General features: G+C 30.4%; 1 protein-coding gene across 11 annotated transcripts; it reads right to left on the bottom strand.

The window, feature by feature from the left end:
• Positions 1–495: 495 nt before the first annotated feature.
• Positions 496–8,012, bottom strand: LOC107945404 (F-box/kelch-repeat protein At3g06240). Of its 11 annotated transcripts, XM_016879403.2 has the most exons (5): positions 7,727–7,989; positions 4,494–5,078; positions 3,065–3,342; positions 1,647–2,837; positions 496–754 (listed from the first exon to the last, which is right to left on the bottom strand). In XM_016879403.2, exons 4-5 carry the CDS (start codon positions 2,785–2,787, stop codon positions 741–743), a joined length of 1,155 nt encoding a protein of 384 aa, XP_016734892.1. In that variant the 5' UTR covers positions 2,788–2,837; positions 3,065–3,342; positions 4,494–5,078; positions 7,727–7,989; the 3' UTR covers positions 496–740. The 11 variants fall into 11 exon arrangements, with proteins under 11 accessions (XP_016734892.1, XP_016734891.1, XP_040964447.1 ...); XM_016879402.2 differs by lacking the exon at positions 3,065–3,342 and having other exon boundaries at positions 7,727–8,012; XM_041108513.1 differs by having other exon boundaries at positions 496–2,837; positions 4,494–4,540; positions 7,727–7,992.
• Between the last annotated feature and the right edge of the window lie 8,981 nt (positions 8,013–16,993).

Here is a 16,993-nt window from a genome sequence, read left to right on the forward strand (position 1 = left end):
ACTAATACCCTATACAACCAAAAAACCTAATATAACATAGGAAAAAACGCTTCCAGCTAGAAGCGTTTTCAGTGGAAATCCAAAAAAAGGCTTCCAGTTGGAAACGTTTTACTGGTGACACGCAGAAAGCACTTCCAACTGGAAGTGTTTTTTTGAATTTCCCCTAAAAACACTGAAAATGGTTTCAACTGGAAACTTTTACCTAAATCAACCTATTCCCGTAAAAATTCCAAAATTCGACATGTTTCTGTAATTTAAAAAAACGACATCTTTTGGGTAAATTGATTGATAGATAGATATGATATCCCTTCGTATAATATATATAATACTCACATAGACTAAAATTACCTTGATGATAAACAATATGTTATGTGCTTTATAATCTAAAAATTAATTAAGTATGATGTGAAACTGTTACACAAAGTATATAGGTGTTCTCGACATCAATATGAAACGTATCATTGTCTATCCTTGGATCTACCAAACCAAAAATACTTCCAGAAATCACCCTTTATTGATCTTAAAATCTTTATTTACAAGCACAAAGCTTCTGATGAACCAATATTTACAACAGCAACCTTTTGTAAATTTATGATATAATACCTGTAATATATACATATATATTGATAATAATTCATCTCCTTTTCCGTTTTTGGTTTTATTTATTTATTGATCTTCATCGCCCCGTGTTCATCATCTTTTAAACTGATGAAGGTTATGCAGGTCCAGAGGCAGGTGTTTCACCAATCAAAATCTAACACACAAAGTTTTGGATTAGAATGACAAATGACAAACTTAGTTGATATCTTCTACGGCACAAGTTACTAGTAAACAGAACATGGTGAAAATATCATGAAAGCCCCTTACTAAAAATCTAATTGCATTTTGCTCTCTTTACTCAAAAAATTAACAAACTAATCCTTGTACGTTAAATCAAAAAGCAAATTAATCCTATTAAAAATTTCATCAATTTTTAAAGTTAAAAATTAATCATTGTATGCCAAAATGATATACACATAATAAGCTATACATCACTGTTTGGTTATTTTATTAGTAATGCCAGGTTCCAACCGTACTAATAGATGAATTTTTTAACAAAAAGGACCGGTATGCTCTTTGAACTAACATAAAAAGACTAATTTACTCTCTCTCTTTTTTAGTAAAGAAGGCAACAAACAATCTAACTCCTAGTAGAGAGGGAGGGACCACCATGGAGGTTTAGCATGCCACAATTATACCACAAATTCTTAAAACATAATATGAAAATTAGCTGAAAGAATACCTTCACCAGAAACTACAGGTTTCCTTGTAATTAACTACATACATCTTTGGGGAACCCATCATGAATGCCATTAGGATATGTTTATATATATATATATATATATATATATATATGCATATGACTGAAAGAATTAACCAAACTAATCCCAAAGATGGCAACATGTTAGAGAAGGAAGAAAAGGTCCGGAATAATCTAATCTAAGTGTTGGGTGACAAATGCTCGATGACTTATAGTGTATATATACTCTATTATCTGAATAGGCAGGGAAAATGCAGCAAAAGAAGAGATTTCAAAAGAAGGTCGTCTGTTTTAATTATCTGCAAAGAAGAAAAGAAAAATGTAACCGGAGTTGAAACATTTTCACCTGTATTATCTCCATCAAGCACTCGATTTCCTCCTTTGACTGAAACAAGGCTGTTTATGTATACAAGAGTTGCGAATGACTTCGGAACCCCATAAATAGGAAGATCCTTGAGTTCTTGGGTCTTAAGGTTGTAAGAAACAACCAGACCGTCAGAGCCTTCCATGAGAATCTCATCATTTTTCCAAAAAGCCAAAGGCATTTCCACTTTTGTAAGAGGTCCAATTGTCAATATCTTTGTCCAAGATTCCCTCACTCCGTATTCCTTCATCACGTATATCTGAAACGATTTTTCAATCCCCTTTCTCGGATAGATTACTAGAGCAATGCGTCCATTCCACACAAAAAGGCTCCTGCACATTGAATAATCATACAAGGAGAGGGCACTTGGCATTGGTATTACTTGGAACTCTTCATTTCCCATGTGGAATGAAAGGATGACCTCATTTCTGTTATCATCAATAGCATACCAATGAAACGCTCCATTGAAGTATGTCTCGAAACATGGAGAATACCAGACATGAGCAGGGACCTTAACATTGTGTTCTTTCCAAGAACCAGTTGCCAAAGAGTATACTTCTACCCTGGAATGGTGGGGTAAGCCACTCCCACTTCGCTCCTCCCAGTACGAAATAATCCTAACAACTTTGCAGTGATGAGTTCTAGAATCATAACCAAATCCCAAGGCACTGGTTTGCGGGATCAAGTTTGAGATTGACGAATAACAAGGGAGACAAGATTCGGGGAGGACCATGGTCTCCCTAGTTGCAGGGTTACATAGAACTATATCATCTCTGTAATTCGATAGGCAAATAATTCCATCACAATGACCTAAAAGCTGTAAGCATGGTTCCTTCTTATACAGAGACAAATCCACATCTAAATTTATGAAAGAAAAACCACTGCTGCAGACCAACGACAACATGTTTTCTCTCTCTCCTAAGCATGTCAGCAGGCAGCGCTTGAGAAGGACGCATACATTGTTGTTGCAGTTGTACTTAAGGTGCAATTCAATGAATTTAGGATTGCTAATGAGAGCGTACCAGTATTTGCAAACACACTTGCACCGCATCAAAGATTCTACTGGCAACCGTAAGAGGATTTCGAGGAACAATTCTCTTGGCAGATCACCAATGACCTCCATACTAAACTCTTATTCTTCTCCCTTCCTACAGTAAATAGAGAATCCACATCCTGCATATGAACATAATCATCAAAAACCAATGTTTATACAGTTGCCGAAAACCCTGATTTTTCAGGAACAATATACCTGCATCAGTAACCATCTGCCATAACAAACCTTGGGAGAATTTTAATATATGGTTTAGGATAAGAATAGTAATACTTTTTAGGCAGGAATCTTACCAAACTCAAGTTATTTCCATCAATTTTGAAAGTGATGATCTTGTTAGATCTTTTACCTTGATGGCTGAGTTTTTTTCCAACTGCATTCTTTAGGGGTTGAGGCATATACTTTAAGAATAGATTCCTAAGAAATCTTGCCTCATCATATTCTTTTCTTTCTTTCAAAAGGCATTTTAATGAGCATTTCAAACAATCCAGTAGCTAGAATTTTGCTATTGCTAAAGTTGATTCAGGGTTGTATTTCAAGTTTCCAATGGATGCCTAAACCAGATCAGGCAAAATCCGTGCATGCGTGTAGTGCCTCGTGTTTTTCTTTTTCTTTCTTTCATGTTAGCTGTGTAAACATAAACAAAACATAAATTATGAAATGTGATAAAATCCTAAACACAAATAGATACATATATATATATATATATTAAACTAGTCATTGTACTGTTTCCATATCTATTAAATGTGTTGTGCTCAAGTCTAGTTCTCATAGTCAAAAGTTGCCGGTTCAAACCGCATGCATGCATATTAGGACCCTTGCATTTTTATTTTCCTTGGCACTGCCTGAGCAGGTAAATCATCTTGCACTTATTTTCCTTGCATTATTATTTGTTTGACATGTTCTTCTCATGTAAAAGTACTATGGAGGCCCATATACTAAGAGTCAGATTGCATTTTACTCTCTATACTAAAAAAATAGACAAATTAGTCCCTTTACATTAGATCAAAGAGTAAATTGATCCTTCTATTAAAAAATTTATCTATTTCACCCGTTAAAAACTGTAATCTATATGTCCGCATGACAGGTGGCACGGCACGTGTCAATGTCTGGTTATTTTATTAGGCATATCAATTTTTAATAGTACAAATAGATGAAATTTTTAATAAAATAGACTAATTTGCTCTTTAATCTAATGTATAATAACTAATTTGTCCATTTTTTCAGTATAAGGAGTAAAAATGCAATTTTAACTCTTAATACACGGGCCTTTATGATATTTTTACTGTTCCTCTCAATGTTTACACTTCATTCTTTACCGTTGCTTGAATATCATATTATAAATAGGGTTTATTTTTTTTATGGGAAGCACATCATCAAAAAGAATTAAATAGATCTAGATAACTTCATTTCTAGTGATGTACTATCATCTGGTTCATTACAAGTGCATCAAACATAAATCATATAAATATACCAATAACAAGGTTGAAGACTCAATGAGATAGTGCTTTACAATTCATGTCACAAGAGCAAAAATATCTACGTTACTTAGATTTGGAGTCTTAAAAACACATTAAGATATAGGCACTTTGGTCAACTACGGTAGCTGAAAATCTATGTTTAATACTCAACTTCATTAGGTAATTAAGCTTATGCAAAAATGTAAGTACTATTCAGTCCCTTTAACAGAGCAGTTAGATTGATTTCAATACCGAATCCATTCAACGCACAACCAAGCTAAGAAATAGAAGAAACCAGAGGCTCTTAAGCAAATTTACCTGCATTATCTCCTTCAAGCTTTTGATTCCCTCTGACTGAAACAAGGCTATCCATAAAAAACAAAAACTGTGCGAACTCATGAACTTGAAGGTTGTTATATTTTTGCATGCTAAGACCACCGTCTCCGAAATTTTATCATTTCCCGATATATCAATGGAAGTTCAACAAACTCCAGAAGTCCTTAACTTCTCAAACAGATAGATTATATATCCAAATGTTTCATGTTCACTCATGCTTAAGACATGCTAAAAGTATTCAAATTGCTTTCCTTCCTCTTCTTTCTTTGGAATAATAAAAAAGGAAAAAATTGTATTTTTCATAATATGCCAAATAGCCATGGTTATTACAGATAAATATGTAAATCGGACTATTACGGGCTTCTCCATTTTTGTTTTTTGACTATCAGTCATGCTAATGTTCACTCAAGGCTTAGCCTGCCGAATATAATTATAAAGCGGCAATTCCAGTGTTTCTAAAAGTTGGGTGGTGCTGCTAGTGAATTTGGCTCTGGAAATCAGCAAGAATAACTATGAAAAGCGATTCTCAGTGATGGATAGGATTATAAATCGCTGAGTCGGTTGTTTCTGCTAGCAAAATCGGGGTTCCAGAAATTAGCTTGAAGAACTATAAAAAATGGTTTGAAAAACTGGGTTTTCATCAAATTACAACTCAACATTCAGAAACGCATCATCATAAAGCATATATATATATATATAAAGTCAAGTATTTTTAACTGCATTCATCTCAATGACATATTGACAACTATTATCACAGAACTTCTATATGATCAATATATACTGACCATCCCATAAAAAATTTTCCATGAGCCCTTAAAAATAACCGACACAACATTCATGATTGAACGACTAATGTAAAATTATGTATATTTTGAGTAAAATAGAGTCGGACAATGAGAATGGAAAACAAAGTACAGTAATGTAAGTAAAGAATCCTGATTCCCTGATTCCAAATACTGATAATCCGACTCAGTTCCCAAATTGTTTTCATCAAAATTTTGAGTTAATCGTCCAAAACATAATACACTCCTCTAGCCTATGCTCTACTGCTAACAATCCCAAATTAACCATAACAATCTTTCATAGTTAACCCCTTGTGTCAATATCAACCTAAATAGGTAATAGAATCCATGTCCCTGTTAGTACCAAAAAGGATGTCATTATCATCTCATTTCAATCTATGTTCCCATTAATACCAGTTAATATCAGTATATGACGATCCATTTTTTTTATTTTTAAGATTTTGATCAATTAGTACAAGAGATTTTGATTTTATTAATTTTGGAAAAGATCACTAATACTGATTTTTTTAACTCATTTTTTTTTCATAACTACATTTAAAAACAGGTTCATTAGATTAGACTATTAACCTTAACTAATAATAATTTACTATATTTTAAATATTTATTTTATTTTTAAAAAAATGGATAGTAAATGGTTATGATTTTAACACCTATATTTGAATATAAAAAAGTTAATAGAAGTATACTTGTCTACCCATATAAAAAAAATTAAAATTTGATACACTAGAGGTGAATTTATTTTTTTTTACAAGCAAAGTTGAAATACGACCACGTGTTCTTAGGGGTTTGTGTTCAGTCGGCTCAGTTTCTTAATCGTAATAACCAGATAAATTGAAATTTTAAGGGATAATCAAAATAATCAGACCGAAATTTAGGGGTAACCGAAATAATCGAATCGAATTTCATCGGTTCAGTTTATCAATTTTGTGGTTTTTTTACCTTTTAAATTTTTTAAAAATTTAAATTATTTATGCATTATATACATTAAAGTTAATAAATTATAATGAAATTAATTATAAAATTGAAATTATAATTATTAATTTGAGCTCAAATTTTATTTTTTATGTTTGGGTTTTTTAAGTTGGGTACTTGGCCTGGATTTTATTTTACATTGGTTAGGTATAATTATAAAAATATTTTTTAATATTTAAAAAAATTGATTTATTCAATTTAAATTGTCAAAACTAAAACCGAACCAAATTACCCATTTAAATTGAAATATGTAACTGAATAAACCGAAAACCGATTTAACCAAATTTTTTTGATTTATTCGGTATAATCGATTTAACTAATATTTTGCACACTCTTACGTGTTCCCCCTAAAGAAGTATGTGTAATAACATAAGAAAAATGCTTATTTATTACATTTGTATTACAATAATTAGACATAAAATTAAAAATAGTTAATACAATTTTAAACTTGAAATTAGAGAGATAAACAGAAAATTTTGTAAAAAAAAAAAATTCTTCAAAATAAGCGAAAAATTCTCCTATCTTTGCTAAAAGTAAATCATAAAAAGAACTAAATATTACCGATTGAATTAATTTATTGCTCACTCATATATTAAAACATGCTTAAAAAATAATAATCTTTTATCAAACTAGCATAATTGATATGCTAAGAATTACTTGCATTAGTGCACTTTGTTAGTGTCATATAAACTTTTAATAAATATATTTCTTCAGTCTAGTGTACCAAAATCTAATTTTATCTAGAACTCTCATACCCAGATATAAAAATTTTCCTAATATTCATATCCAAGAATATGACAAATAAACAAACATACTTCAAAAAATAATAACAAAATAAAAAGAAAGCCGGAATAAAATAACATCCATCAATTTCAAACTATGTTTTCTAATAAAATTCAGGGAATGGATTGAAAAATTCCAAAATTCTGATCTTATCAAATAAGCAACTCATAAAGCAAAGCGGGCTAAGAAAAAAGAGCCAATAAAGTTAAGCTACATGAAATAATTTCCCACTTAATTATTTTAATATCCGTTTGTCGTATTATTGCTCCATAACCTTCCGCATCATGACACGTGTTACTAATCATCATATTTTCCTAACAAAATTTAATAAAATAAATAAACATATAAATCCTACTTTTGTCCTAATACGTTCTATTCACCAAACTGCCATCATCCAAATTCACCAAAACACCCTTGACAGCATCTCAAATTTTCAATGTCATCCCTTTCCAACTTTATACCCAATTTATTGCTAATTTTTTCCCCAATAATGCTATTCTTCTGTTTTTTTCCCCTTATTTTTTCAATAAATAGAAAGCTTTATTTTTCATACAAAAATTTATTCAAACAATAGGCTTTCGAGTATAGAAATATTGATGAAGAAAACTTGGATAATCAATAAATTTGTAGAAAAATTAAAAGTTAATGAAATTATACCTTAAAATTTGCTCTCCAACAGCACAAAGAAAATTGGGTTTCAAGAATATAGTGAGAAAAAAGCTGTAGAAGCCAAGAAAAAGGAACTTATTTAATTCACTTTGGTTCAAGCTTTTACATGCTAAAGGAAAAGAAGATAAGGAAAGAAAGGGAATTGGCTGAAGGAAAAGAAGAGGAAATCAAATGGAAAATAGAAGGGGAAATGAGGGATGATGGATATCGGACATGGTTTTGGGGTTGTAGGTTTGTCAGCACATCATTATCCCAATATATCCATGGAAATTAAAGGACAATGTTATCCATAATTAGAGGTGTTTATAGGTCGGATTGGGCTCAACTAAAAATTTAGGTCTATTTATTAAGTTTGGGCTCGACTCGGTTAAAAAAATAAGCTTAAAATTTTATTCAAGCTCGACCCAGATAAAAATATTAAAATTTGGACTCGATTCGGCTTGTACGTATTAATTTTTTATATTACTTTATATAATTTTTAAATATATAATATATCAAAAATATTAAAAATATCAAAATAAATATTTCCCAACAAATTGAAAATAAAGTTTAAAAAATATGTAGACTTAAATAACACTAAAATAAATACAACTTAACAAACAAATGTCTCTAAAATAATAACAAATTAACAAATGCTTTTAAAATAATAACAAAATTAACAATAAAATAAGTTTTATACAATATTCAAATAATAACAACAAAATAGTAGCAACATAATAGTAAAATGGTAGCAAAATAGGAAGAAAACAACAAGAAAATAACATTAAAAAACAAAACAAAAAACAAAGAGCAGATTTTTTTGTCATTTAGTGAATTTGGGTCGAGCTGGGCCTGGGCCAAAAATACTTTACCCGAGGCCCAGCCCGTTTTTAAATGGGTTTTATTTTTTTTATCCAAACCTATTTTTCGGATCTATATTTTTACTCCAATCTTTCCACATTTTGGGCCGAGTCAGATAACCCGACCCATGATCAAGCCTATCCATAATTGCCTTTTGAAAATGAAAGGATTTAAGATTTGAAATATAATATAAATTTTATCGGTTATATTTATCTCTTCTCTTTTGTCAATAAGAATCCAAATAATGCAAATCATTTGTTGTTGAATTGTAAATTGATTACTTTAAATCTTAAAATAAATAATAATAAACCTATTACTTTAATGCATGTATAATAATAGATAACGATTTTTGGGTACATGTATGTAGAAAAGTTTTAAAAACAATCTTCTACCAGATTCTTCTACCGGTAGATACTCTGGATTTATTATTTGTATAAGGACTGTTACGCTATGTATGGAAATGAAAAAGGTGACGGCAAAGCAATCACGGAAGTTTGTTTTTTCCGAGACTAGTTACGTTTAATAATTTTTTCTTAGGAGTATAAATATGATATATATTAAAAATTTTATCACGTGGGTGTGCTTGAGAATATTATAGATGCATGTTTTAAAATAATTATATTAAATAATAAAATTTATAATTTAAAATTAATTAATCATAACAACACATAAAATTAATACGGTATTAAAAAAACTAAATTAAATTATGAGTAAAATAAAATTTAAATATATAAATATATTAAACTATTAATACTAAATGCACTACAATTGTTATTGGCATAAGCTTAAGGTATATTAACATAAAAATGTATAAGAATTAGTGTTATTATGATAAAGGTGATAAATTATGCATATTAAAATATAAAATATATTAAAATGAATAATAGTATATATATAGGATTAAAGAATTCAAGTGGTCCTTGTATTGCTTCCGTACCTGTTTATTTGGAATCATCTCCCGAATAAAATAAAGAAAGAACAAGAATCAAAGAAAAGGCAGCAATTTAAATCAAGATTTTTCCAGCAGCCTATGGCAAATCACAAATAGAAGTAGAAGCGAAAAATAACAAAGCAATCTTGCATCAGACTACTTGTCTTCTTGTAGTTGGATCTCCAAGTTTTTGGAATGCTCCAAATTTCACTTGAGCATCCAAATCTGGATCAATACCGGCAAAAACATCTGTGAACAGGGTTCTAGCACCATGCCAAATGTGTCCGAAGAAGAAAAGCAAGGCAAATGAAGCATGCCCAAAAGTAAACCAACCCCTCGGACTGCTACGAAAAACACCATCGGATTTCAAAGTAGCACGATCTAATTCAAAAATTTCACCCAATTGAGCACGTCTAGCATATTTTTTCACAGTAGCAGGATCACTATAACTTATAAGAATTGGATCAAATTAGTCATTCTATTATTAAATAAATCAATTTGATTTTATATTATTAAAAAGAATCAAATAAATCCAAATTGTAATAGAGTTAACGTTTACTGTCTAAAAAATATCTTGAAAATTATTTGTTTTCAGTTGTGGTTCAGTTCCAAACAAAAGATTTCATTTACAAAATCATAAAAGCTTTAAAAATCTTAACTATATTAAACATTAAATGACATTTTTTAAACAATAAATGTTAATTTCATTCCAATTAAGCCTTATTTGATTCTTTTTAACAATACAATGACTAAATTGATTTATTTAATAATAGATGAACTAATTTGATAATGCCCTTATAATAAAGGGACCTCTCAAGTACATTCACCAATATATACATATATCATATGTACATATCATATCATATCATATCATATCATATCATATATATTGTATATTTAAATATGTTCACACTATAAAAATTTGATATGCGACAAGGGAAGAAATAAAGCATTTATAGAGGGAGAAATTGTAACATAAACCCTTTTAGAAACCTGATTTAGTTGAAATGATAGGAAACTGTAAATCTTTCAAAAAAAAGAAATTGTAATAAAATTAGAATAAGCCGCACACACAGCCAAAAACAAATACTCTACTAACTTACTCGTTTTCTACTCTTAGTGTAAACAACTACACGCTAAACAGTAACTTGATATAATATCCGCCGGGTTGTTACAAAAGCACATCCAAACATTATTGATTGATTATGATGGTTGACACCAGTGAATGGTACAAAAGGCATACTATACCAATTTGTAAGATATGTAACATTAAAACTGACAACATCTCCAAAATATTGGTATGCCATTCTCGATCTCCCATACACCCAAAAACAATTTCCCATGTAACCACTTTTTATCAACTTGAATTGCATAAATGAAACCAAGATCTTTTGTCTAACATTCTTTGAAATACTTGTACAACCTTTGTGCATCCCTTTTTTTAAGAAGCTTCTTTCTTTTATTTCCTAAATAATTTGTGATATTAGTCGACGTACAACCAATATTGTAATGGCCACTACATTCTTGACTTAAAACTAATACAATTTTTCGATTTGAGACACTAACTTCGTTCAATGTATTGATTAAATTCTTTTGGGTTGTTGTTACTTTTTTATGCCCACAAAAAAAACTTGCACTTCTAGGTGTAAGAAGTTTGTCATTGTATTTATCTACAAACTTACTTACAATCTACTTGCCTTCAACTTTCTTCAAACCATCATCTCTTTGCAACCAATTCTTGTTTCTTAACATTTCATACATTTTGCATAACTTTTTTTACAATCTTTTTATCGATCCTTCTCTAGAACAAGTGTAATATACTCCAATTAAAGATTTATCAATGTGAGACAAACGAGTATGGTTCTTTCGTATACTAAAACTAGTTCATCTCGAATATGCCGTATAACATGTCTCGGCATTTTCCAGGTCATCAAATTGCATTTGTTTGCATGGTTCTAATGATAATGATCCACTATAGGCACAAAATTTTTGAGTTAGCTTCCCATTAATGTCTTCAATTGAATTAAAATCAATCTCATCTTGTTGTTCAATCCCAATGTTTGCTTCATCTTTAAGGGAATTGTTATCAATAATAATCTCACCTCCTTTGAATGACCTCTTGCCATAACTTTGTATTTTTTATGTGATCAATTATGTATAAAAATATTATTAGTACATATTCAACTACTATTGGTGATTGAGTGGTGTATAAAAATATTATTAGTACATAAAAATCTATTTTATTTGTAATTGTAATATGAATTGATTTTAAAAGTTACTATTCTTCTTTTTACCGTAATTTCCCAAACCAAAATTTTGGAACTCTCCTACAAAGCTAAACTAAGCTCAGGGTGGAAATATAGACTATAAACCTTTAATTGATTATTATATAAATATATTTTAGAACAAGAGTTCCCAAAAATTAAATTTCAATAAAATATAGTTAAAAATCATTGAGAAATAATGAATAGAAAATTAAAAGTTCATAAATTACTATGTCTTTAAAACAATGAGAGGAGTGAAATACTATTAAACAATGAAAGATTAAAATAGGTATAAACTTAATATATATATATATTGGTTTTCTTCTTTTCTTCCCATGAAATTTTAGAGAAAATTCTATTAAAAGGGAAATTTGAATCTCAAATCAATTCATTAAACCAAAAAAGAAAAAAAAAAGGAATGCATGCTTTCAATAGTGTATAAATCATTTATCAAGAATATTATAACATGGAAAAGATATTAAAGCTATGGATCAATAGTATAAAAATAGAATTGTACCTTTTTAGAATTGAAATTTGACTGGTGATGATTTTTCCAATAAACTTTAAGAGAGTCGTTCAACGTTCCCTTTTTTTAATTCAAAACTTTTATGTGTTTAAAAATTAATGGCATGACTTTATTTCATTGGTGTCTAAAAACCTTAGTTTTTAGAATGATCCTAATATAATTTATTTCCAGTTTTTTTATTAACTAGAATATACTCTCACTTTTCTTTGAGAAAATAAATTAATGTTTTAAATATTTTATTTATATTAATATATGATAAGTATAGATAATTGAGTTTTAGCTCGACTGATATCATTATTATTACAACTTGAAAGATGTGAGTTCGAATGCGTATTATCTCTACTTCAAGGATTGGGGGATTATGCTTTATTTAGGCGTTGAATAATATATATAAGTGTTATTACGAAATTTTTTAAGTAAATGAATTTAAAATCAAAATCAAATTATCATGAAAGGTTATAAGAAATATGACATAATTTAAGACATAATAAAGGAATGTAATAATCAAACATATGTTCATGGTGCCATAAAAAATATATGTACATGACAAATATCATATGTTAAGATTTAGATAATGCGAATTGTAACACCCCTAACCCATATCTGTCGTCGGAATATGTTTACGAAGCATTACCGGAGTTTACAAATCACATACAGTTAACTCATATCGTTTACTAATCATATTCAAAATCAAACATATTCAATCATGTTGTCCCTTAAATGGGCCCTGAGGGCCCAAAATACGCATTTTGAAACAAGTTGGGACTGAACTGGGAACTTAGAGAATTTTTCGTGAAATTTCAAAATTTTCCTTAGGTGCAGAAGACACACGCCCGTGTGACCAGGTCGTATGGCTCACACGGCCAAGTGACACGCCCATGTCTTAGGCCATGTGGGCATTCGATGTGAGGCACACGGCCGTGTCCCAGCCTGTGTCCATACCCGTGTAACTCTCTGACTTGGATCACATGGCAAAGCCACACGCCCGTGTGCTAAGCTGTGTGAATAATTTAATTTTCAATAATTAGGTGCATGGGACACATGGCCAAACCACACGCTCATGCGCATGACACACAACTGAGACACTTGAATACATTTACCAACCATTTCAAGACATTAAAATCAAGCCAAATCTAAGTTTTATGCATGACATATCATGACATTTATTCAAACATCCATCTTATTAAAATGATTACATGTTCATTTAAACATAGTTATACCTAGTGCACCAATTAAACAAGTCCAAGCACACACATACCAAACAATACCAAGTCTCATACAGACATCAAAATATGTTATCATTAGCCATGCCAATGGCTAATTACAACCAAACCATTTCATCATTTGGCCTACCTTAGCTTATACATGCCATTATACCAAAGATAATTTTACTAATTATACCAAAATGAGCTAAAGGATAGTGTGATCTTGCTCTGACCAGCTTCCAACCTTTACGAGCTTCTGAGTACTATAAAACAAAAGAAATAAAATAGAGTAAGCATTCAATGATTAGTAAGTTTGTATAACGGGAAAATTAACTTACCATTTATTTACTTTTAAAATAAACATAGAAGTGCATCCAAATCAATTAAATCAATAACCTAAATACACATACATCCTCATCAAACATGTTAGTTATGTAATTTACATAAATACCAAGAAACATGGATGAGCTCATCAATATTCAATTTCCACATACATGTATTTATCACCTCAAGTATTCAATGAACATGTACATATCATAACTTTGTGTTTCAAGTATTTTCGTTAGTAATTCATCTTGAATTCATATCTCATACCGAAACTTTACCCGTTGAATCGTTTAAAATATCAATGGGTACATAGGCAGTACACACAAAGTGTACAATACGGTAAATCTGTCAACTCATATTCAAGAGTGCTTATAAAAGCACATAAACAGAAAGCTCATCCGGGCTAAAACAGAAAGCTCATAAGAGCCATATTCAGAAAGCTCATGCAAGCCTATAACGGGTAACTCCTAAGAGCCATTAATCGGGAAGCTTCAGATAGCTATATATCGGGAAGTTCAAGCGAGCCCTATCAGGAAGCTCACAAAGAGCCAATTAATAGGAAGCTCACGAAGAGCCATATATCGAGATGCTCATAAGAGCTAAGGTGTGTCCACAACACATGGATCACAACCTATCGGGACGCTCCGAAGAGCTATAATGGGAAGGTCGCAAGAACAATATAACGGGAAACTCATGAGAGTGAATAACGAGATGCTCATTCGAGCTATGGTGTGACTGCAACACATGCAGGAACAGAACAAATACGAGAGCCCTGTATCCAATCGATTTTCATGTATTCAAACGAGATTTAATATTTATCGGGCATTTTCGGATATATGATTTATTTCATAGACATAACAATTACACAATTCAACATTCACATATACAACATTTAATTCATACATATAAATGTACACAATTTAGTTACATGAACTTACCTCGACACTTGTCCGTATACGAGAATCTACTAATTTGATACTTTTGTTTTCCTCGATCCAATTCCGTACTAGGTCTATCCGGATCTATATGAGTAAATTTAACTCAATTTAATAAAATTTATATTCAATTCAATCCAATTCACATTTTAGGCAAAAATATCATTTTTCCCATATACTTTTAATTAATTTCGATTTTGTCCCTAGGCTTGAAAAATGAAATTCATGAAATTTAATCTTCATTCCAAGCCTAGAAATTTTTATACATGATGATAGAAATCCCATGAATTCCATAAAATTCATAATTTTCCATGAATTCAACATCTTTTAAATTAAATCCCTAAATCATGTTTTCTTCAAAATTATTTAATAAAACACTTTTAAATACCCATCAACACCTCAAATTCATCATCTAATAACTAAAATCATATGAACTCATCATCTAATAACTTCCAAAATTTTCAATAAAATCAGAAACCAAGGTAAATGTTACTAGGACCTAATTGTAACAATCACAAAAATATAAAATTTTCAAGAAACGGGTGAGGATTTAACTTACATGAGGCAAGAATTGAAAAAATAGCTTAAACCCTGTTCAATGTCTATTTTTAGAACTGAAAATGATGATGAAATGTCTAGAATTCTTTAATTTCTCATTTATTTCACTAAATTTGGCAAAATTAGTTCACACCATTTTATCATCTTTTTAAGGCTTGTGCCGCCCCAGCCATTTGCTTTTGGCATATTTATGCCTAAAGTCCCTCCTTATTTATTGGTTAAGCTATTTAATCACTATTTCTTTTAATTTACAAGTTTTACACTTTTTTTAATTTAGTCCTTTTTAACAAATTAGATGTGTAATCGGTAAAATTTCTTAATAAAATTTTCATACGACATTCCTATCATACCATAGACTATAAAATAATATTAAAATAAATTTTCTTCCGACCTTAGATTCATGGTCCTGAAGCCACTATTCCGATTTCACTGAAAGCGGGCTGTTACACGAATACAATCTGAATATTTATATTTTTTATAAATTTGAATCTGTATAACAAATTATGTAAAAATATGAAAGTAATGTAAGTATTACAAACATGCACAATATGTCAAAATATACATACAACTAGTTTTCTAACATGCGAAAATTATATATATATTTTAAAAACAATATATAAATAATAAAGTTATTCTAAAAATGGTGTCTTACCCCAGTTTGCTCTGCGTGATTTATAGGGTGTAAGGTTCTCATGCTTGTGTGCATGGGTATTTCTATCACTCTTTGTGCAAGGTTTGTCTTTGTTTTAGTTTTGCTTTTCTTTGTGCAAGATTTGTTTTGTTTTGATTCTACAAGGTTTGCTGAAATGGATGCGGAGTTTCATAACTTGTCTTTACAAGAAAATAAGGATAAGGAGTTAGAGATGTTGGTGTAATTTTTTTTACAAAGAGAGGAAAAGAAAAAGAGAGAAGAAAAACAAATTTAGAAAATAATGGAGAAAACTGTCTCTTCACCTTCACACACATACAACCTTTTTATTAAAAAAAAGGTTGTACAACTGCTTAACACTAGAGTAAAAAAATTTGGAACATAAACTAAAAGAAAACTTACAGCAGAAAAAAAAAAACTAAACTTGAAACAACTAGTAGTTACTACTGAAGGCCTAAAATAAAACTGGCACACAGAGCATATATTTGATCTCCAATATCAAAATCAAAGTACATCAACACTCCACCTTGAGGTTGATATTGGACATACCAAGCTCATGCTTGAGAAAAGAAATTTTATTCCTTGAAAGAGACTTTGTCATCAAATCAACAACTTGCATCTCAAAAAAACAAAATTCCACCTAGATTAGCAAATTTTTCTCAGCCTCATGAATAACATGAAACTTCACATTGATGTGCTTTGTTCTACCATGCTTATATGGATTTTTAGCAATGGCAATAGCTGACTTATTGTCACACAAAGGAACAGTGGCACTTTCTTGCTCAAACCAAGATCAGAAAGCAAATTTCTCAACCAAATTGTTTGGTTTGCAACAGCAACAACAATATATTCTACTTCTGCAGTTGATTGAGCCACAACTTGTTGCTTCTTGGAACTCCAACAGATTGCACTTAAGCCAAGGTAAAAAGCATACCCCAGATGTACTCTTCATGTTATCCAAACTCCCTGCCCAATCATTGTCAGAATACCTAGTCAACTTCACACTTCCTACCTTTAAAT

The sequence above is a fragment of the Gossypium hirsutum genome, chromosome D12 (assembly GCF_007990345.1).
Source record: "Gossypium hirsutum isolate 1008001.06 chromosome D12, Gossypium_hirsutum_v2.1, whole genome shotgun sequence".
Taxonomy (NCBI): domain Eukaryota; kingdom Viridiplantae; phylum Streptophyta; class Magnoliopsida; order Malvales; family Malvaceae; genus Gossypium; species Gossypium hirsutum.

Excerpts from the sequence above, each read along its gene's own strand:
- LOC107945404 (XM_041108510.1), bottom strand. The coding sequence starts at position 2,787 with ATGGAGGTCATTGGTGATCTGCCAAGAGAATTGTTCCTCGAAATCCTC.